This window comes from Cervus elaphus, chromosome 6 (assembly GCF_910594005.1).
Source record: "Cervus elaphus chromosome 6, mCerEla1.1, whole genome shotgun sequence".
Lineage (NCBI taxonomy): Eukaryota > Metazoa > Chordata > Mammalia > Artiodactyla > Cervidae > Cervus > Cervus elaphus.
Window position 1 is genome coordinate 25,111,380 of NC_057820.1, and position 24,362 is coordinate 25,135,741.

General features: G+C 41.8%; 1 protein-coding gene across 1 annotated transcript in view; it reads left to right on the forward strand.

Moving 5' to 3' along the window:
• Positions 1-24,362, forward strand: part of SCARB2 (scavenger receptor class B member 2) — a 77,291-nt gene that overhangs the window by 50,154 nt on the left and 2,775 nt on the right. The window contains exons 5-11 of the mRNA XM_043906432.1: positions 401-492; positions 6,545-6,664; positions 10,597-10,766; positions 15,050-15,168; positions 17,779-17,852; positions 19,837-19,888; positions 22,843-23,001. Of these exons, the coding sequence (XP_043762367.1) occupies positions 401-492; positions 6,545-6,664; positions 10,597-10,766; positions 15,050-15,168; positions 17,779-17,852; positions 19,837-19,888; positions 22,843-23,001 (786 nt within the window). The remainder of the gene's footprint in view (positions 1-400; positions 493-6,544; positions 6,665-10,596; positions 10,767-15,049; positions 15,169-17,778; positions 17,853-19,836; positions 19,889-22,842; positions 23,002-24,362) is intronic.

Here is a 24,362-nt window from a genome sequence, read left to right on the forward strand (position 1 = left end):
TTCATTTTGCTTTTCCCCTAGGATGTTATGGAAAAACCCAGATGAACTTCTGGCAAACCCAGGATTAAGGAATTGGCTTATATGATTGTGGGGGCTGCCAAGTGGCAAGTCTGAAATCTGTGGGACAGGCAGGATTTCTATGCTGTAGTCTTGAGGAGAGAATTCTTTTTCCTCCGGGAAACCTCAGAATTTGCTTTTAAAGCTTTCAGCTGATTAAATGAACCTATGTACATTATCAACAGTAATCTCCTTTACTAAACCTGAACTGATCACATCTACAGTATATAGCAACATCTAGAGTATTGTTTGGCCAAACAACTAGGCACCATAGCCTAGCCAAGTTAACACATAAAATGAACCATCACAGTTATCTTAAATAACTATATTTACTTATTTTCAGAAAAATGGGACTAATGATGGAGACTATGTTTTTCTAACTGGAGAAGACAATTACCTTAACTTTACCAAGATTGTGGAATGGAATGGAAAAACGTAAGTCTAATGGCTTATCAGTATAATTATTTTTTCAATTTTCATTTAAATTGAATGTCCACTTCTGCTTTATTTTTTTAAAAAATTGGCACAATCATTTTTGGATTAAAAATCTATCAATTAAAAATTTATAATTATGTAAAATATCCTATAATACAAATAATATAGTCTAAACATGTAAAATTATTATTTTGTAAATCAGGATTGGGGTAAGGTACTCCACGGATTAAATGCTAATAATCTGTAGGTTTCTTGCGGTTAAAGCATGAATCACAAGCCAGTGAAAGTTTCACTCTTCCACTTGTTACTCTTTGCTGTTGTTTAGTCGCTCAGTCATGTCCGACTCTTTTGCAGCCCCATGGACTGTCCTCTGTCCATGGGATTTCCCAGGCTATAATACTGGAGTGGGTTGCCATTTCCTCCTCCAAGGGATCTTCCTGACCCAGGGATTGAACCCACATTGAGTGATGTGTGGCTGCTGGGCAGATATTTTTCAAATTGCTGCCTATTTGGGGGGAAGGAAAGAGATTATTTTTTTTAATTTAATTTAGTGATTGTGCATTGTTTGTGTATCTTCTTTTACGATGAAATACATTTCAGTTCAGTGCTATAGAATTTAAAAATTATTTCACATTTATAATTTATAAACAAAGTACCTCCAAAATCAAATTTCTCCAAAAAGGAACTGAGGCAGCTTGCAATTAAGTCACATATGAAGTAAGATAATTTTTTTAGGTCATAGAAATTAGAAATCTTCAAGAAAAAGGAGGCTAATTATTCAGGGACTGTGGTAAGAGGAATTTTCTTCTTCAACATTAAATTTACTTTAAAGCTTCCCAGAAATACAGGCAAGAAAACTGGTGTGGAATATTATCTTTACAATTTTCTATAAAGCAAAAACTGTTTTAAAATTTTTAATGTTATAATACATATATCCTGGTACATACACATATATTTACATACACATGTATACACTCATTCCCAAGGATATAAGAACCTTGAAAGAATATAAGAAACCGGCAACAGTGTTGCCTTTGGAGGCATAACTAGATGACTGGATACTGGGCTGAGAGAGAAATTTATTTGTAAACATAATATAGCTGGATTTTGTTTTAAAGCCAATCTGTTGTTTTCTTTTCAGATTTTTAATAGGAGAGTTTAATCCTTTTATATATGTGTTGTAACTACTGATACAATTACCATATAATGATATATTATTTCATATATTTACACTTATTTCAACATTCTTTTTCACCCTTAGCTTGTTATGTCTATTCTACCCTTAGATAATACTTAATAGTTTTTTTTTCTAACAGAATCTAAAGTTAGCTATTATCTTTCTTCTTCCAATGAAACAATGCCTTTACACATTTCTTAACACAGCTTTTGTGTTATTCCTCTCTGCAACTTGTTTCACCTTTTTAGGAAGCCAAATATAACTTAAAAGTTCATTATTTTTATAGTAAATTAAAATAGCACTGTATTTTATTAATTTATTAGTACTTTTCTTCTCACATCTTCCCTTTGGGTTTAGTTTTTCTTATTGCTGAAGATCATTAGTACAGTGGTTCTCAACCAGCGGCAGTTTTGCTCCCCAGAGGACACTGGGTGATGTCTGGACACATATCATCACAACTGGAGGTCGCCACTGGCATCTACTGGGTAGAGACCTGGGATGCTGCTAAACATCCTGCAGTGTACAAGACAGTCCCCTACAGAGAATTCCATCAGTTCAGTTCAGTCGCTCAGTCGTGTCCGACTCTTTGCGACCCCATGACTGCAGCATGCCGGGCCTCCCTGTCCACCACCAACTCCCGGAGTCTACCCAAATTCATGTCCATTGACTCGGTGATGCCATCCAACCATCTCATCCTCTGTCATCCCCTTCTCCTCCTGCCCTCAATCTTTCCTAGCATTAGGGTCTTTTCAAATGAGTCAGCTCTTCGCATCAGGTGGCCAAAGTACTGGAGTTTCAGCTTCAACATCAGTCCTTCCAATGAACACCCAGGACTGATCTCCTTTAGGATGGACTGGTTGGATCTCCCTGCAGTCCAAAGGATTCTTAAGAGTCTTCTCCAACACCACAGTTCAAAAGCGTCAATTCTTCAGCGCTCAGCTTTCTCTATAATCCAGCTCTCACATCCATACATCAGGCTCAAAATGTTACTGGGTTGTTTGTTGTTGTTGAGTTGCTAAGTTGTGTCCGACTTTTTGCAACCCCATGGACTGCAGCACCCCAGGTTTCCCTGTCCTTCATCATTTCCTAGAGTTTACTCAAGCTCATGTCCATTGAGTCATTGATGCCATCCAACCATCTCATCCTCTGTTGTCCCCTTCTCCTGCCTTCAATCTTTCCCAGCATCAGGGTCTTTTCTGGTGAGTTGGCTCTTCACATCAGTTGGCCAAAGTGCTGGAGCTTCAACTTCAGCATCATTCCTTCCAATGAATATTCAGGGTAGATTTCCTTTAGGATTGACTGGTTTGATCTCCTTGGCACTCTCAAGAGTCTTCTTCATCACCACAATTCAAAAGCATCAATAATTCTGCATTCTGCCTTCTTTATGGTTCAACTCTCACATCCATACACAACTGTTGGAAAAACCGAAACTTGACTATACTAGGTTGGGAAACCCTCTATTAGTAGTTGTCTCAGTAAGGGTCTGTGGATGGTAAACTTTCTTAGACTTTGCATATTTAAAAATATCTTTATTTCACATTAAGTTTTTAATGATTTTAGTTTGGTATAGAATTCTAGTTTGCCAGTTCAAAATTATGAAGATACTACTCCATTTACTTTTGATTATCTTTTTCCTCAACTTTTTTGCAGTTTTCCTACAACATAATCCAAATTTGAATTTATTTTATTTACTCTGTTCAGCCCTTGGCACATACTTTAAATCTAAGGCCTTCTATTTTTCTTAAAATTTGGAAAACTTTCAACAATTATCTCTTAAATTATTGCTTCTCTGTTATTCATTCTATTCTCACTACCCTCCCCCAAACTCCCACTAAATGTTTATTGAAGCCTCTTGATATAGTCTCTGTATCTTGATCCTTTCATTTTTAATCTTCCTAAGATTATATCTGTGTAAATTCTTTGAAGTAATGTTTCATATAGTCCGTTCTTTCCAACTATGTACAGTCTAGAGTTTATCCCAATAGAGAGTTTTTCTTTCAGAAACTGTTTCTATTCTGAAGATTTCTACTTTTTATTCTTTGGGTCTCTCTACTCTTACTTTATTATTCCCTTTTTATTTGTTAGTAGTTTACCGTTCCTTTTGAAGGATGCTGTTCTTTCATTTGTTTCTTTGAGGATACTAAACAGCCTATTTATTAGCCAGATTGTTCAATTACTTTAATTTCTTCAAAAGTGAATTCATCTTATTATTGTTGATTTTGATGCCTATCTCTTAGCATAAGTTGCTTTCGTTAAAAAAATGTTAACTTGCAGAATTATTTTCATTGGTAAGTCTGTTATCTATCCATCCGCTCATCCATCCAACTATCCGTCCTTCCTCTCATGTCTCCCTAGATAGCAGGTATGCAGTAGTCCACCCGGTAACTCCCCAAACCAGTATACATGGTGGACCTCCACCTCACAATTATGCAGAGCATGAGAAAGTTAGATACCATCACCGACTCTAGTGGACATGAGTTTGAGCAAACTCTGGGACAGAGTGAAGGACAGGGAAGCCTGGTGTGCTGCAGTCCATGGGATTGCAAATAGGTGGACACAACTTAGAGACTGAACAATATCACAGATCTGGCCAAAAAATCAGCAGGCATCTTGGCCCAGGTTCTGGTTATAAGGTGTCTAGGGCTTTCTGCCTCCCTGCAACTCAGCTCTGCTTTCTTCAGCCTCTCTTGCTGAGCAGAAAAAAATCCCTGCCCTAGATCCTGATTTCAAGCCCTTGATGGACCACCTTTAATCCTCACAAACCTCAGAATCTAGACTTGCAGATCTTTCTCTTGGCTTTCATACCTGCAGCCCAGTAGGCCAGCAGCTTTAGCCTTCTCACTACTTGGCATTTATCACCTTTCATTGTCGAAAAAGATGCTTGTGCTTGAGTAGAGTATAGACCTTTTAAATGTTCCCATTTATGGCTTATCAACCATTGCTCTGTGATTTTACTTGGAAGAGACCCTTAATACATGAATTTAGAATTTCACCTTGACCAGAAGTTGGAAGAATTCCTGTTTTTTGCCCATTCCTTCCTATCTTTTGCATTTTATACCATTATTCAAGGAATTAATTTTTAAAAACCTTCTATCTCAACTGTGCTCTTAGTGAGTATAAAATTGATTCAAAATTAAGCTTTCTTGTGACCCAGGAGAAGTCTTCTGTTAATTTTCGATCAGAGAGCTGTTTGGAGGGGAGATAGTTAATGATCTGTTGTGAATATTATCGTCCTGAACATGTCTGTCCAGAGTTCATCTGACTGTGGGCTGGCTGTGAGCATGGCTTTTGTGAATGGCAAATTGGATCACTGCTTAAAGCACGTGGATATTTCTAAACCTTTATAGGAGATCCTTAGTTTTGAAGGAAGGGAAAAAGGATGTTTGATTGTTATCTCTGTCAGAATTGATATTTGGAAATCAGGGCCCTGCTTTTCCCCCTCTTGATCCAATTCCCAACCAACATCACCCTGGTGTCTGCGTGTGAACAAGGTTCTGTGAGTAGTCAGCTCCCAGTTAGGTCTTGAGAAGTCCAGACCATTTAAAAAAAAAAAAAAAGCCTAGGGACTTTGCTGGTGATCCAGTGGTTAGGAATCCTCCTTCCAATACAGGGGCTCTGTGTTCGATCCCTGGTCTGGGAAACTAAGACCCCACATGCCACGGAGCTACTATGCCCATGCACCACAACTAGAGACCCCACGTGCCACAACAAAGGGTCCTTGCACCACGGCTAAGACCCGACAAAGCCAAAAATACATAAATAGATAAATGCATCTTTAAAATAGATTAATCTCAAAAATATACAAGCAACTCCTACAGCTCAATTCCAGAAAAATAAATGACCCAATCAAAAAATGGGCCAAAGAACTAAATAGACATTTCTCCAAAGAAGACATACAGATGGCTAACAAACACATGAAAAGGTGCTCAACATCACTCATTATTAGAGAAATGCAAATCAAAACCACAATGAGGTACCATTACACACCAGTCAGGATGACTGCTATCCAAAAGTCTACAAACAATAAATGCTGGAGAGGGTGTGGAGAAAAGGGAACTCTCTTACACTATTGGTGGGAATGCAAACTAGTACAGCCGCTATGGAAAACAGTGTGGAGATTTCTTAAAAAACTGGAACTAGAACTGCCATGTGACCCAGCAATCCCACTCCTGGGCATACACACTGAGGAAACCAGATCTGAAAGAGACACGTGCACCCCAATGTTCATCGCAGCACTGTTTATAATAGCCAGGACATGGAAGCAACCTAGATGCCCATCAGCAGACGAATGGATAAGGAAGCTGTGGTACATATGCACCATGGAATATTACTCAGCCATTAAAAAGAATTCATTTGAATCAGTTCTAATGAGATGGATGAAACTGGAGCCCATTATACAGAGTGAAGTAAGCCAGAAAGATAAAGACCATTACAGTATACTAACACATATATATGGAATTTAGAAAGATGGTAACAATAACCCTATATGCAAAACAGAAAAAGAGACACAGATGTACAGAACAGACTTTTGGACTCTGTGGGAGAAGGCGAGGGTGGGATGTTTCGAGAGAGCAGCATCGAAACATGTATATTATCAAGGGTGAAACAGATCACCAGCCCAGGTTGGATGCATGAGACAAGTGCTTGGGCCTGGTGCACTGGGAAGACCCAGAGGGATCGGGTAGAGAGGGAGGTGGGAGGGGGGATCGGGATGGGGAATACATGTAAATCCATGGCTGATTCATGTTAATGTATGGCAAAAACCACTACAATATTGTAAAGTGATTAGCCTCCAACTAATAAAAATAAATGGAAAAAAAAATAGCCTAAAATCCAATGTGACCATCTGGACTCTTTTTTGTTTCCCTGTGACAGGTCGCTTGACTGGTGGACAGCAGATGAGTGCAATATGATCAATGGAACAGATGGAGACTCTTTTCACCCATTAATCACCAAAGATGAAATCCTTTATGTCTTCCCATCTGATTTTTGCAGGTAAGAATTTGAAATGTGAGTTCTTTGACTACAAGGCCGCCAAAAATATGAGGGATGTATATAATTACACTTATTTGATGAGGATATGTATGCTTAATGAGTGACCAGTGATAACGGCATATTGAGAAACAAGAAAAAAATGTAGCCGTTCACAGACTAGCTGTGTTGGTTTGAATACCAGCTCCACCACGTACAGCTGTGTGACCTTGGGAATGTCATTTAACCATTCTGTGCCTCACTGTCCTCATTTGTAAAGTAAGGACAGAAATAGTTGCCTAGCTTGGGAGTTGTTTTGAGGATAAATGAGTTACTTTAATAAAATACTTAGCCCAGGGCCTGTCACACAGTAAATAATATTAGCTCTTCATTATTATGATATCCTCTATCAGGTGTGAAATTTGCTCTGGTCTTCTTCCAGTTGCTGCAGAGAAGATAAAGAAATCATACTGTGGTCCACACTTCAGAGTTCATAGGTCTTTGCTGAGTGCTAAGCTTCCCGTTGAGCGTATCCGCTCACACTTGCCCGCATCTATCCCTCCCTCCCGCCTGCTGTTTCTCTCCAGACACCCATGATGAAGTCTCCTCCGTGGGAGGAAGGCATCCTATTCCACACCCTGACTCCCATCTCCCCGTCGTTACCTCTCCTGCTCCGCCTTTCACCATCACACTGCTCAGATGAGTAGCTGATCACACAGCCTCCCTTTCCTCTCCCACGCACTCCTGCAAGGCTTTTTATGAGACTTCTCCTCAATTGGAGGTTAGCTAGTTACCTTTGACTCTGTGGAGTCTACATTCTCAAGAATGGCTGTTCTTCTGGCTTTCATTTATTGTTGTTTAGTCACCAAGGCGTGTCCATGACCCCATGGACTGCAGCATACCAGCCTTCCCTGTCCCTCGCCATCTCCCAGAGTTTGCCCAAGTTCATGTCTATTGAATAGGAGATGCCATCCAACCATCTCATCCTCTGTTGCCCTCTTCTCCTTCTGCCCTCAATCTTTCTCAGCATCAGAGTCTTTTCCAGTGAGTCGGCTCTTCGCATCAGGTGGCCAAAGTATTGGAGCTTCAGCATTAGTCTCTCCAAAGAGTATTCAGGGTTGATTTCCTTTAGGATTGACTGGTGTGATCTCCTTGCTGTCCAAGGGACTCTCATATCTCACGCAGTTGAGCACCTCCCCAGCCAGCCCTGTCAGAATCGCTGTAAATCTCCCTCCTCTCTTGCACTAAATTAGCCGCAAGTGCTAGTCATCCTCCTCAGACAGAGCTTTTCTTTCACTCCCCTCTCCGTCCCCAGTCTCTGCACCACAGCACAGACCCTTTCCAGCTCTGGAGCGGACTGTCGGCCACCTTTCAGCCAGCTGTTCTACCTGGTCAGTATTTGTGGAAGGACCGAAGAGAGAACATGTTTGAGTGCAATGAGCAAGACAAGGAAACCTTATAAGGAGGGGCTTATTAAAGATTTGCCACAGAGGAAACTTATTCTTGTCTGGTACCACCACTTGTGAAGAGCCCCTTGGCGGCGCTTAGTAACGCCAAAGACATCCAACCCCATGGTTTCACACGTTTCTCCAACATGGGTTCCCTGGCCTGGAGAACTTGGGTACCTATGTGAAGGAGACTTACACATCGATTGTAGTTAGGAAAACACTGGAAGTGTTGACAGAAATAATGAATAAATGATCTATAACTGGAATGGAAAAGTTTCCTTGAGCCAAACGGAGGGCTGTAGCCCAGGAGGCGGTAATTCAGAGAGCACTTGAATTGTATTTCGTCAGACTGCAAAATGCGGGAGGCGTACAAGGCAAAAGCCTCAAGGTTACAGTTAGCTACATGAGTTGTTTATCAAGAAACATAACTGGACCTGTCAAGAAGTAAGGGTGCTTGTTAAACAAGGGTTGGCTGGGATCTGAAATGTTTGCCTAGTTGCAATGGGAGACCTTGACCCCGAAAAGTTTCAGCTGACCACAGCTAGGAGATACTGTTTTGAGAACAGCTAGTGGTGTCCTTGAATTTAATGCAGTTCAGAAAGTTCAAGTTTTCAGTGATGCAGGAATGTGTCTGAAACCACGTCCACAGTGGTCACCCAATTCCCTCCTGGATGCCTGAATCACAGCTACTCCATTTTGGCTTTTAAATACATTCTCTTCATTAATGGTTAAAGCAGATGTACCAGGCATGTTCGACAGGCCATAAGACAGGCTGTTCTCGTTAGCATAAGGTTTAAGTTAATTCATGTATAAGCCAAAATCACTTCTCCATCTCTCAATATGTAAAAATTTCCTCCATCCAAAGCAATCTGAGTGCCTATGAAAAGGAGAACATAAATAAATAAATGGGATCTTTGTATGATAGAATATATAAAAAGTAAAATATAGCAACCAGAGCCATGTACTTTAATGCAAGAAATCTTGAAAATGTTGAAGGAAGAAGCAAATTACAGAAAGACAATATGGTATACTACTATAATAACATTTAGAAATAACAAACAGTGCCACATGTTGTTTATGAGTATGTATGTAGGTAAAATTATAAAGGCCTGGGGACTCTCCAGTGGTCAGTGGCCAAGATGCTGTGCTCCCAATGCAGGGGGCTCTGGTTCAATCCCTGGTCAGGGAACCAGATCCCACATGTCACAACTAAAAATACAAAGATCCTGCATGCCAACTTCGACCCGGCACAGCCAAATTAATTAGTTTTTTTTAAAAAGCATAGAGGTCTGCATGGGAATGATAAACCCCAAATTCAGGATAGTGGTTACCTCTGGGGATGCAGAGAAAGATCAGAATCAGGAGTGTTACATTGAGAACTTCAGTTGTAGCCATAAATATACATTTTATTTATCTGAGTGGTGTTTGTTATAAAATGTATTTATTATAATATTTTTCTCTATTTTTCTGTTTGCTTAAAATTTTCACTCAGAAATGCTGCAGGGGTGAGATGTATAGTGGAAGGCAACTCCTACGTTAGTCACAACCCAGTGAGAGATGTGTCCCACCCGTGGTCAGGTGATGAAAAGTGAGGCCCCCCTCAGCCTTCAGACACCCTCAGATGCAGGGATGAAGGCTCTAAGACAATGCATGTGAAAGTGCCTTGGCTGTCACTCAGAGTGAAAGTGAAAGTCCCAGGGACTATACAGTCCATGGAATTCTCCAGGCCAGAATACTGGAGTGGGTAGCCTTTCCCTTCTCCAGGGGATCTTCCCAACCCAGGGATCGAACCCAGGTCTCCTGCACTGCAGGCAGATTCTTTACCAGTTGAGTCACAAGGGAAGTCCAGCTGTCACTCAGGTGCTATGCAGATAACTGGGTGGTTTGTGTTAGAAGGAACCACCGATACTGATTGAAATTCTAAATCTCTGAGGGCAGAATTGATGTTCTACTCTGTTGAAATAAATAACCAGGGCAAAATATGGAAACTATTTTTACTTGGGGGAAATGGGTATCAGAGTACATGTAATCAAGTATCTGTCTAATGGGGCACTTGTCCGGCCTTTGGGAATCTGCGGGGCCCGCCTTTTGTCACCTCATCTGTTTCTGCTTTGTCTCGGCTTCTCCCTGGCTTCCTTCCTTTGCTTCCGCTTCATCCACACTGGCATGTGCCCGTGCTGGTCTGGACAGCTCTTCTTTCTTTTAGCATAAGCGCCCATTCTAACTAATTTTCTTGGTTTTCTACCACACATTATGTCTTTTTCTCAGTCTCGTTGGGATGTTAGCACAGTTGCTGCCTCTTAAACATCTATCACTGAGTCCATCTCCTACTTTATTATACACTGAGTGGGTTGAGCTCCTCTCAGTCTGTCTTTGGCCTCTTCATTTCCCGTGTATCCTGTACGCGTTTAGCCGGGTTACACCTGAGAACAGTTGACTGACTTACTGATGCAGGCAGACCATGCTGATGAGGACCCATGCTGACTTTTTATCCTTGCTTCCTAACAGGTCAGTGTATATAACTTTCAGTGACTTTGAGAGTGTCCAGGGACTGCCTGCCTTGAGGTATAAGGTGCCTGCAGAAATATTAGCCAATACCTCGGACAACGCTGGCTTCTGTATACCTAAAGGAAACTGCCTGGGCTCAGGAGTTTTGAATGTCAGCGTCTGCAAGAACGGTAAGAACTCAGAGAGGGGACACGGGGGTCTGGATGTACGGTTGATGTTCTTCAACAAAGAAGGTTGTCAGCACAATAGAAAGCACAATTCCAACCTCTCAGGAATAATGTTTTGTTAAAGACAGATTCACAGACATAGAAAACAGACTTATGGTTGCCAAGAGGAAGCAGAGGGTATAAATTAAGACCAGCAGATACAAATTACTATATATAAAATAGAGAAAGAACAAGGTCCTACTGTACAGCACAGGGAACTATATTCAATATCTTGAATATATATATGTATAACTGAATCATTTTTCTGTACATCAGAAATGAACACAACATTGTAAATTAACTACAATTTTTAAAAAAGTTTTGTAACATGGTTATAGCATAGTTTTTTTATTTTTATTTTTATTTTTTTTTTGCTGACAAAGCAAGAGATTTTATTGGGACAGGGCGCCTGGGTGGAGAGCAGGAGGGTGAGGGAACCCAGGAGAACTGCTCTGTCACATGGCTTGCAGTCTCAGGGTTTATGGTGATGGGATTAATCCCATCACCATAGTTTTTTTAAAAAGCATTGGCTTTCCTGTAATGCTTTTATTGCTAGGATGCCATGTTGGGTTTTTCCTGGGCAGTAGTTCAGGAGTTGTTTTGGTTTTGTTTTTTGTTTTAAACTGGTCCTGGGCTAGGAGTGGCTGGTGGCTGTCTGTGCTCTGTGGGTCTCCTTGGTATAAGGCACTGCTGGGGAGCTGGACTCCACCGTACCCCGGGTCTCCTGCACATGTGATGGAGCAGGTGCAGTGCAGCTCCAGAGGGGCAGGGCCGTAGCTTAGGAGTCCTTCTTTTTTCCCTTTAGCTCTTCAATTTAGCACATTTTTGTTTTGTTTTTTAGTTTTTTTGATGGAGTTGATTTACAATGTTGTGTTAGTTTCTGCTGTATAGCAAAGTGAATCAGTTACACATATACATGTATGCACTCTTAGATTCTTTTCCCATATACATTTTTACAGAATATTGTGTAGAGTCCCCTGTGCTATGCAGTTTAGGTCCTTACTAGTTATCTATTTTATATATAGTAGTGTGTATATGTTAATCCAGCCTCCTAATTTATTTCTCCCTCTACCCTTTTCCCCTTTGGTAAGATCATTTTCTTCATGTTACACTATTCCTGTTTTGTGAATAAGTTAATTTGTGCCATTTTTTAAGACTCCATATATAAGGGATATCCTGTGATGGTTGTCTTTCTCTGACTTACTTCACTCGGTATGACAATCTCTAGGCCCATCCACGTTACTGCAGATGGTATTATTTCATTCTTTTTTTTTTAATGGCTGAGGATATTCTATTGTAAATATATACCACATCTTTATCTATTCATCTGTTGGTGGCCATTTAAGTTGCTTCCATGCCCTGGTTGTTGTGAATAGTGCTGCTATGAATACTGGGGTGCATGTATCTTTTCCAATTACAGTTTTAATAGAAATAATAGTTCATATTACTAGCGGCTTACTAGTACCAGTCACTGTTGTAAGTGCTTCACATATTTACATGCAGTTAATACATGTAAAGTATTAACTGATTTCATGTTCAAAACAAGGCTGAAACAGAAAGTAAAAAATCAGGTAATAGGAAAGTTCATACCTAGGTAATGATTCTCATTACTCTTAAAACTAAGAGTTAATTTTAAGGCAGAGTTAGTTTTAAACCCTGACCACAAAGTTCCCAGTGTTTCTTAAAAACGTCTGAGCTAACCTGCTTCTTTCTGTGAAAGGTGAAATGACCAGCAGTGCAGCTGACAAAAGCATTTTCTGCATCACAAGGATACTTTTCACAATCATATGCTGCAAAAATAGCCTTGTTAGATAGACAACCAGTGGCCTCTTTTTATAATTGTGGAAACCAAGGCTCAGAGAAGGAATAGGATTTTTATGAAATCTTTATCTCTGAGCAAATTCCTGCTAGAACTGAGGGTCTTTTCATATTTGTACTGTGATGCTCCTCAGGCTTCAATTCTTTAATTTCTGTTGAAAAACTTGGTAACCCCTTTCTCTTGATTAAAAAAAAATTTTTTTTCCTGAGTAATGTGCTGACTTTCACCCCCTTGTCCATGAAGTTTGGAAGTTCCCTTTGGGCTAATCCTCCCTTTCCTTGTCTGTTGAGGTCATGGCTTGCAAGACTGGCCATACATCAGAATGATCTGGAGAATGATGAAAAGCATCTGTCCCAGAGCCTACATACTAGGGCCCCAGAATCAGTATTTTTTAACGGGATGCAGATGATTCTCATGAAGATGGTACCTGCACGATTGGGAATGACTGTTCTGGGGAGCACACACCCCTACCCGGAGATTAGACCTCTCTGCAGACTCACGGGGGGCAGTCCTGAAGCAGCACGTGCCTGATCAGCCCATGGTTCTGTGGTTCAAGGCACACATTAGTAACCTTCCGCTTCCTCAAGAAGTTGATGTCAGAACCCACAGAAGGACTCTATTTTGCAACAGACTTCCTGCTTTAGTCCTTTTCCTCTTGCCTCTTCTGTGTTCCCAGATGTCACTAAAATGTTAGCCTCCAAGACTGTCCTCCAGGGTTTTGAATTCCTCAGGGGAACTTTTGGCTAGTGGGATGAGCGAGGGTTCTGGAGTCAGAGGAATCTGGGTTTGAATCCTATTCTGTTCGTTAGCAAATTGGCCATGTTGCTGAAGGAGGGTTCCGGACAGTAGTTTTTTCATCTGTAAAATGGGAATGATTATAACTTCCTTGGAATGCTGTGTGAAGGTGAGAGATAAATGTATGCACAAGACTCAGGACAGTGTCTGGCCCTTATTGTCTTCAACAGATCTTTAAAAATACATTTTAAAGGTCAGCATCCTTTAAAGAAGGAAATCGTGTCTTTGTGAAACTGTGTGGCAATAGAGAACAAAACTCTGTATGTGTGACAAGTGAGATGTCTGAGCCATGGACTCAGACTTAAATTATTTGCCATTAGGCAGTTCAGATGGTAAAGAACCTGCCTGCAATGCAAGAGACCTGGGTTTGATCCCTGGGTTGGGAAGATCCCCTGGAAAAGGGAATGACAACCCACTCCAGTATTCTTACCTGGGAAATCCCATGGACAGAGGAGCCTGGTGGGCTCCATGGGGTTGCAAAGAGTCAGACACGACTGAGCAGCTAACACATAGGCTAATTTTTCCCCAAATATATTTTCCTGGCAGGAGTGACTGGGTCCCACTCTTCTTTTCCAAGAGCAAAACCTAGAATAGTTTTCCTTTATTAATTTGCTTCTTTATTTATTTCTTGAATGGAAAATATTTAAAAAAAGAAAGAAAAGAAAACCAGTGTCTTCCTGTGGGCAGACCTTGATCTAGTCAGAGGCTGGGCTGATGGCAGGACCAGGCAAAGTCTTCAAAAAGTTCTGCATAGGGAATTCTCTGGTGGTAGAGTGGGTTAGGACTCCTTATTTTCACTGCTGAGGGAGCAGGTTCAACCCCTGGTTGGGGAACTAAGATACCACAAGACAAGAAACACAGCCCTCCCCCTCCAAAAAATTCTGTATCAACACATGGAGAACAAAGCCTATCTTGTAAAACAAAAACAGAAAAGCAAGCAGGGGAGGAGAGCAGTGTGGAAAATCCACTTACTGATAGAGAATTATAGGTGAAACAAATGCTTTAAGATGGGCCGACCCTCGTTTGATCAGAATTCTGTCTCCATCACCTGATAGCTGAATGTCCTCAGGAGGTTTTGTAACTTCTCTCAACCTCCGTTTCCTCAAATGCAAATGGAAGGTAATAGTTCTAACTTCATAGGGTTTCTGGGAATGTCAACTAAAATAATATGTATAAAGCACTTGTACTTTATAAGTACAGCACATATTAGTTGAAAAATAAATAATTCAGCTAGTAGTAGTAATGTTAGTCACTCAGTCGTATCAAACTCTTTGCTACCCTGTGGACTAAGCCTATCAGGTTCCTCTGTCCATGGAATTTTCCAGGCAAAAATACTAGAGTGGGTTGCCATTCCCTTCTCTAGGAGATCTTCTTGGTCCAGGGGTCAAATCCGCGTCTCCTGCATTGCAGGCAGATTCTTGGTATAAAATAATATAGGGGTAAATGACATGTCAGAAATTGAAGTATAAGAATCCCAAGCTAGGACTTTTAGCCTGATCCTCTCCTCCACTCAAGTTTTCTGTATCCAGCTTTCCACCCCTCACTGAGGAACTGGATTTGTGGTCAGGAACTGTATGTTCAACTTAGACTTGAAAGAACCACATCATTCATTTCTGTTTTCCTCACATTGCAGGTGCACCTATTATTATGTCTTTCCCACACTTCTACCAGGCAGATGAAAAGTTTGTCTCTGCCATTGAAGGCATGCATCCAAATAAGGAATATCATGAGACGTTTGTGGACATCAATCCTGTGAGTACACACATCTTCCTGGTTAAAAAGCAGACATTTTATTCTTTCTATACGGTGTTCACCAGTTTAGCCCTGAGCATTCTTGAGAAATATATTGTCTTCCTTTCATTTACATATTCAAGTGGAGGGAACTCGGCTCAGTGCAATGTGATGCATAGTCTCATAACCCGGCCATTAGAAGGCTAAGTTCTATGAAGCTAATATGCAGAAATATCAGCAAACCCCCTTTAACACAAAAGCAACAATGAAAGTTCCATCATTGGAAACCACTGGAATCAAACAAGGTAACCTGGATCTTCTTCTGTTGCCAAAAGAGTGGACCTGAACATATATATGCATTTCTTCCATTGGGCCACAGATCAGCAGGGTGAAGATATTCCTCTGCTTACTTGCTGCCAGGAATGTTTTAGTTGAAATTTAAATATATATATATAAGCATTAGTCGCTTTTGGCAAAACACTTTATACAGGTGTTTTTGAGAGTTATTATATGACAACATTAATTTAAAGGGCATCAGATATACATACACTCTAATCCCATGTTCATAGAGGAGAAAAACTAAAAACCATGTTAAAAGGATATGAGTATCATTTCATAGCATGAGAGCCTCTCACTGTAGGAACTGAATGTGATATCGTCTCTCTTGGGATTCTGAACACATGCATCGGACGGTCACCCAAGACCAAACACATTCTTTGAGCACAGCAATTTATGGGCATTTCACTCATAACTATTCACTGCAGTTACATTTGAGAAATTGGCGCCCTTATCTTCTTATGAGGGCTTCTCAGGTGGCTCAGTGGTAAAGAATCCACCTGCCAGTGAAGAAGATGAGGGTTCGATCCCTGGGTTGGGAAGATCCCCTGGAAAAGGAAACGGCAACCCACTCCAGTATTCTTGCCTGGACAATCCCATGGACGGGAGACTGGCAGGCTGCAGTCCACGGGGTCACAAAGAGTCGGACATGCCTGAGCTCCTGCGCACACACAGCACATCTTACGAATAAGATCCGGTGTGGTTTTCTCCCTTTTCTCTCTCAGCCATCAGTCAGGTCCTTTTCAGCAACCAAACTGTTCGCAGGTGCTTGTCACCAGGGCAAGGCACAGCCCCACACCCTTGGTGCAAAGGTGGCTTGGCCATGGGGGATGATGCTGCATCTGCCCTCTGGCCTCTGTGGGGTGGGCCTGGCTGTGCATGGGCACCATTCTCTGGCTGTGACCACACCCTCCTCACAGTGGTCTGACCCTCTGCCCGCATACCCAGGCCCGACAGTCCAGCTCAGTCCAGTCACTCAGTCATATCCGACTCTTTGTGACCCCATGGACTGTAGCACACCAGGCTTCCCTGTCCATCAGCAGCTCCTGGAGATTGCTCAAACTCATGTCTACTGAGTTGGTGATGCCATCCAACCATCTCATTCTCTGTCATCCCCTTCTCCTGCCTTCAATCTTTCCTAGCATCAGGGTCTTTTCCAAGGAGTCAGTTCTTTGCATCAGGTGGCCAAAGTATTGGAGTTTCAGCTTCAGCATCAGTCCTTCCAATGAATATTCAGGACTGATTTCCTTTAGGAGGGACTGGTTGGATCTCCTTTCAGTCCAAGGGACTCTCAAGAGTCTTCTCCAACACAGTTCAAAAGCATCAATTCTTCGGCGCTCAACTATCTTTACAGTCCAACTCTCACATCCATACGTGACTACTGGAAAAACCATAGCTTTAACTATACAGACCTTTGTTGGCAAAGTAATGTCTCTGCTTTTTAATATGCTGTCTAGGTTGGTCATAGCTTTTCTACCAAGGAGCAAGCGTCTTTTAATTTCAGGGCTGCAGTCATCATCTGCAGTGATTTTGGATCTGAGACCCAACAGGGTATCTGTTAAATCTCCTTCCTGCCCAGGTCCTCTAGCACTTTGCTATTCAAAGTGACAGCATCCTGGGCTTCCCAGGTGGCTCAGTGGTAAAGAAGCTGCCTGCTAAAGTAGGAGACGCAGGTTCCATCCCTGGGTCAGGAAGATCCCATATGCTGTGGAGCAAGTAGGCCCTGTACCACAACTACTGAACCTGTGCTCTATAGCCCGAGAGTTACAACTACTGAACTCACGCGCTGCTGCCACGGAAGCTTTTGCACTCTAGAGCCCGTGCTCAATGGCAAGAGAAGCCACTATAATGAGAAACCCATGCACCGCGACGAGAGAGTAGCCCCAGCTTGCTGCAACTAGAGAAAGTCTGTGCAGCCACGAAGGCCCAGCACAGCCAAAAATAAGTAAATAAACATAAAATTATTTTTAAAAACCCCAAAGTGACAGCATCCTGCCCAATCTCAAGCCCCAACCCAGACCTACCGAAATCAGAGCCTGCATTTTAACAAGGTCCCCAAGAACTCACATGCATAGTAGAGTGTGAGAAACGTTGGTCTCCCAGGCTCCTCACCCAATCCCCAGTTCTCATTCCATCCTGGAGAATAGTTGTCGCTTGTCCCACTTTGCCTAGCAAACATGGTGGTCGCTGCCCTGTTTATCAGAACCACACAGAAATGGTGCTCTATTGAAAAAACAACTGCGTGTGTGGTTTTAATAAATCCTAATGTTTTCTTTCTGCTTTTCTGATTTGCAGTTGACTGGAATTATCCTAAGAGCAGCCAAGAGGTTCCAAATCAACGTTTATGTCAGAAAATTAGATGACTTCATGTGAGTTTTGCTTCTTTCTGCAGAGGCAGAGGGTGGTTTTGCTACATTCACTTTCTGGTGGGGTTGCTGTCGGGAGGGGTTCAGCGCACTTCTAAGTCTTTTCACCCTTGTCCTTCAGGGATGAGGCACCGTCAACTTTTTCATGGGCTGCCTTGGTCTCGGAATTTACTTATCTTATTTAAGCAAACATGTATAGAATTCTTTGCATGAATCAGCCATTGTTCTAAGTTCTTTACATACATTAACTTATCGATTCCTCACAATAACCCTGTGGGGCTTCCCTGGTGGCTCAGATGGTAAAGAATCCGCTTGCCAATGCAGAAGACCCAGGTTCAATCCCTGGGTCAGGAAGATACCCTGGAGAAGGGAATGTCCACCCACTCCAGTATTCTTGCCTGGATAATCCCATGGACAGAGGAGCCTGGCCATGGGGGTCACAAAGAGTTGGGCATGACTGAGTGACTAACTTTAGTTCACTTCATTCCCATTTTATAGATAAGAAAACTGAGGCACAGAGAGGTTTAATAACCTGCTAGAACTAGAATTCACACAGCTGGTGAAGCTACAGAGGCTGTTCTTACCCATCTACTAAGCATTTTCCATGGGCTTCCCTGGTAGCTCAGCTGGTAAAAAATCCACCTGCAACGCAGGAGACCCTGGTTTGATTCCTGGGTCGGGAAGATCCTCTGGAGAAGGGATAGGCTACCCACTCCAGTATTCACGGGCTTCCCTGGTAGCTCAGGGAAGGCTAGATAAGGCATATCTATCTATTATATAGATACCATATAGATATGGTAAAGAATCCACCTGCAATGCAGGAGACCTGGGTTCCATCCCAGGGTTGGGAAGATCCCCGGAGGAGGGCATGGCAACCCACTCCAGTATTCTCACCTAGAGAATCCCTGTGGACAGAGGTGCCTGGAGGGCTGTGGTCCATAGGGTCACAAAGAGTCAGACATGACTGATTGACTAAGCACAGCACACGGCAAACATTTCCCACACCATGACTCTGGTTCCCTTCCTCCCTTCCTTCCTTTCCACTGCTCCCACCCAGGGCCAGCCATGAGCTCTCCTGTGGGTGATTTAAAACTCTGTGGAGTTCAGTGTCCCCCCACACCATCTAAAAACCACTACTTAGTTAGGATTCCTGAGTACAATCTCCTGCTGAGACTTTTCAGTGGAAACTGAGAAAATGCTAATTATGATTTAATGGTGAATGAAAAAACTGGATCCGAAACTGTAGCATGTATCTATAGTATCATATTTATCAATTTTTTCTGTCTGCCTGACTGTCAGTCAGATTTCATTAGTTTCCCCCATTGAATCTGCCAGATTTAAGCCCAGGTGTTTTGCATCTTTCTAGGAAGCAAGTGTGGTTTGTAAGAATGTATTTTGTGTGTGTATATAATTTAGTAGTTATGATCTAGAGCCTTAGAATCAAAATGGAACTACAGTCCTGGCTCCAGCACTTCTTCGTGGTGGCTCCAGGCAGCTTACTGTGAGCCATCATTTCCTCATCTTAAACCTGGGGCAGTAACACCTCTGCATGTGAGAATTAAGATGTGTTCCCAAGACGCCCGCTGCAGAACTGGTGCTTAGTAAGTTGCTCACTAGCTGATTGCTCCAGGCTCTTGGAAAGACAATACTTGGTAGCCTGGTTATAAAACATTCTGAGGAATGACAGCATTGTTCTGCTGGAGCTTCCCCTCCCATAACTCTTGGGAGTATAGTTATCATTTTGATGAATTTGCTTTCAGCATCTTGTGCTTAGGTGAAGACACTTTCCATAAACATGCCACACTTCAAATTGCTAGACTGTTTGTGATCTGATTGTTATGTGTTTGCAAAGGTAAGAAGGCTGCATAAATTCTGGGTAATTTAATGAATAAGTGTGCTGGAATTTTCATATACACTTGTCTCATCAGGCCAGCGTGCCATCGTAATGAGGATGTCTATAAAATAATCTTTTGTGTTGTTTTTGTAGTGAAACAGGAAACATTCAAACCCTGGTTTTCCCAGTGATGTATATCAATGAGGTGAGTCCTGGGAGGGAGCCACGGGTATGTTTCACCTGTAGAAGCTTGGGGACCTTCCATTATGGTGTCTGTGATTGTAGCTATGTGTAATTTTAGATGTGAGAAAGGGCAAAGGTGATTTTTTAAAAACCTGTTTGTCCTCAGAAAATTTCTGTTTTATATGTTTACATGAATCTGTCTGTGAGATTTGGAAATGACAGACAGAAATTTCCCTTGTTAAGAACATTATGTGGGTGAAACTTCTTTCTGGAAGCTGGTTGTGTAAGAACCAAAATGTAAAGGTGATCAGTTTACCATTCATTACTTGAGAAAAAGAGTGAAAAAGTGTGAGCTGGTTGAGAAATGATTAAATAAAATGGGACACTTGCCCACTGATTGCAGTGATATGTGGTTGCCTTATCCTTCATCACAGCATAGAAGTCTTTTCTACTTTCTGATAAACAAGCATACAACATGAATTATAGGAAACAGATCCTGTTCAAACAAAAGGAGTTTCTCTGAAGAAATTTCTTTGACAGTGTACCCAGAGAAATACTATCCCTAATTGTTAGGCATAAATTGAAGTTTTATAAATAAAGCTTATTCTGAAGGCTCAGAAAATACCTACCCATTATGTGAAACACCTGTGATAAATTCTTCTCTAAATCACATATCACATTTACTATAGGGATATCTCCTCAATTTCCCTTCTCTCTCACCCAGTTTTGAGGGAAAAGTTGCAGGATTTTCCTCCTCAAATTCTTGACTGACCTGGCTTCCAGTGTTAACAGCAACATTTTTTAAAGTTTTGTGATTTTTCTGTCTTCCATAAAAATATTTTTTCTTTGCAGAAGATTTAGTAACAGAGCTTAGCAAGAAAAGACAAATTAAAAATGATTTCTCACAAGACCTGAGCCAGACTGATAAACTGTTTTTAACTTGCTTTATTTTCCTCAACAGTGTGTTATAAAAATTGTTTTCCAAAACAGCCTTGTAAAAATAATTTGATGTTTTGCATTTTGTAAAAATAACACATGCTCTTTCTGGAACTCTTGGGGAATTAAAAATGACATTTTAAAAGTGAACTGCTTAATAAGCAAGCCCCTCCCTCAGAGAAAAATGCAGGTGACATCTGCTTATGTTGCCTCATATTTTTCTGGTTTTGATATTACAAACTTGAGACCATACAGTAGATTGAGTTTGATATCTTTTTTTTTTCCACTTAGCATTGTATTGGTAGCCACACTGATAAACTTTTGAAGGGTTTGTGATTACAGTTCTAAGACAAGGCTTTTATTGTTTCATAGGAAAAATTCAGGCAATATTTACCATTTATAGGACCTATTTGCTGTTTCTCCTGGGTCATTACTGTTATTGTTTGTGGGGAGTGCCTTGGAAGTAGGTCTTTGTGAGAGTGTGGAAGGGCCCTGTTCTGCCAAGTTGCAGCGTATCTGAAGTCCCCTCCACCTGAACCTTTGCTTTGACTTTTTGCTAAAGGCTGGATCGCATCCAGGGAATGATGGCGTGAAACCTCGTGCTTTTGCTCTCTCCCAGAAAGAACTTGACTTTTCTCTAGAAAAGTAAAACGTTAGATCTGGAAGTGACCTTGGAGATTGCTCTCTCACCCCTTTTTTCCAGAGGAGACTCTGATGGGCCTTCACCTGCAAATTGAGTGTAAATTAAACCTAAACTCCCAGTTGTTGCTAATAATTGTTATAGCATTAAGCTCTTCAGATACCTCAACCATGACAATTTAAGATGATAATACCTTTGCCTTTCATCCAGAAAGTGTTATTCTAGAATAATTCCTTATTTATCAATACCCTGTGCTGAGCGCTGAAGAATTGATGCCTTTAAACTGTGGTGTTGGAGAAGACTCTTGAGAGTCCCCTGGACTGCAAGGAGATCCAACCAGTCTATCCTAAAGGAAATCAGTCCTGGGTGTTCATTGGAAGGACTGATGTTGAAGCTGAAACTCTAATACTTTGGCCATCTAATGTGAAGAGCTGACTCATTGGAAAAGACCCTGATGCTAGGAAAGATTGAGGGCAGGAGGAGAAGGGGACGAGAGGATGAGATGGTTGGATGGCATCATTGACTTGATGGACATGGGTTTTGGTGGACTCCGGGAGTTGGTGATGGACAGGGAGGCCTGGTGTGCTGTGGTTCATGGGGTCGCAAAGAGTCGGACACGACTGAGTGACTGAACTGAACTGAACTGAACTGTGCAATTCTGGTTAGCCTCAAGACTTCTCCGAATACTCTGTGTTGAGACCTCTGGTCCCGATAAGTATAGCTAACTAAGAGAGAAATGATACTTTCCACATGCCATTTGTTGGAGTATTTCATTCATTTATTCATCCAATCAACTGACATTAATTGAGCACCTACTGTGTATGGGGTGGTATATCCACCTTTTAGTTGACTGAAATAAAAGTCTTGACTTTAGGAATACTTCACAGTCAAGAGGAGACAAATAGGTAAATAGATAGTTACAATGCAGAATGTGAAGACAATGATGGCGGATTTTAGAATGTGAGATGGAAGCTCAGAAAAGAGGCCTTGAATGAGGCCTGATGTGGCCAGAGAAGACTTCTGGAAGGAAGTTATGCTGAGCTAGACTTTGAAGGATGAGCTGGAGTCTGATACAAAAGAAAAACTGGTATCATGTCAATATTTCCCCCGCCTTTTTCAGGAGGAGGAAATACCTCCTGGTATTATCTGAATATTTTCTCCCTCCTTTCCCCCACCAATCTGGAGTAAAACATGCCTTCAGCAGAAAAGAGGAGACATTAATGACTAAGTGCCCCCTCTGGCTATTCTGACTTATAAATGGATTTTCAGTATCTCTGGTTTGCTGACAGGAGGACGTACCCAAATTATGTTTAATGATCTGGAAGAAAGAGCCAAAAGCTTTACCCCCTGGATATTCATTAGTAATCAAGGGTATGCTATTTTCTTGCCCCTCTCCGCAGAGTGTTCTCATTGATAAAGAGACTGCAAGTCGACTGAAGTCTGTGATTAACACTACTCTGATTGTCACCAGCATACCTTATATTATCATGGCGCTGGGTGTGTTTTTTGGTCTGATCTTCACCTGGCTTGCGTGCAGAGGACAGAGATCCACGGATGAGGTGAGCAGTGGCTGGAGGAATGTCTGCCTTACTAGATTATGTTCCCTGAGGACTTCAGCTGTGCTTCATTGAAGGGGTGTCCGAGGGCTCATGAGGGTGGACTCTGAGGTTTGGTGCTGGGCACAGTGATTTCATGGTTGTGTTACTACTGAGCCAAATGAGGGGCAAGGGAAGTGTGTCAAAGATGGAGGGGTGATGGGATAATACTGTTCAGTGTTTCAGACTCTCTTGTTGGGACTAGAACCCCTGGGAGTAGGATTACATCTTTGAAAAGAAGAATATATAACAGCTGAGCACCCAGACTTTGGTGTCAGCGTGTCCAGGTTCAAATCCCAGTTTTGACTCTTAATAGCTATGTGACCCTAGAAATCATGCCTCAGCTTCTCCATCTGTAAGATGGGATAACTGAGCCTCACTTAGGAATTTTTTGTGAGGACTTGATGAGACTTTAAACATAAAGCACTTGGCCCAGTGTAAACATTTAGTAAGAGCTCAATAAATATTAGTTATAGGAAAAAACAGCTCTGTAATTACAGAGCAAGGCAGCCAGGGATCTGCTTGGGAAGAATCAGGAGATACCTACCACTGAGTTGTTACTGCACAATAAATGGTGGGCATGGGGGAGTGGTTCCTTTTCTGGAGGGATGGGAACATCCCCACATGGATGGGATAACAGTCAGGTTGGCTTCCCAAAGTAACCAACAGGCCAACCCAGGGGTCTAAACACCTTCAATGAGCCTTTCTTAAATTCTCACCGGCTTTCCAGTTGGCAGCAGAGGCTTTTTCCCCTTCTCTCTTCACCGCCTCCGTTAAGTGTCTGAGGCAAATATGAAGTAGGAAATGAAATAGGCTGAAACCATCTAAATCATGTTAGCTCAGATTTCCGTCTTCCGCATGCTTCCAGTATGCCTCTGGACCCACACCCATCACATTAGCGTGAATTAGGGGTGAGGCAGCAATCTTTCCATTTCTATCTATGGATCTTAAAGTCACTGTAAAATGGATCTTACTGCTACAGACACAGATGAAAGCCCACGTAAATGTCATGACTGCTCCTACAGTTAACCATCTTCACATATTCAACAAGGAAACAATTATTGATCACCCACCACCTCCATGACATGGTTCTCTGATGGGTTTCCACTTGAAGGAGGCACATTAAATAATGTGTGATGAGGATTATGTTTCACGTGGACACTGGGAAGGGTACCTGCTCCAGGGGCAGGGTGAGCGTGTTAGAGCAGGCCTCCTGGAGAGGATTAGAGCTGAAAAAGATGGAACACGAGGAAGCAGGCCAAGAGAAGAGAAGGTGAGTGGGACAACATCCTTCCTATCGTTTTCTCCTCTTTTCCACCTTCCTC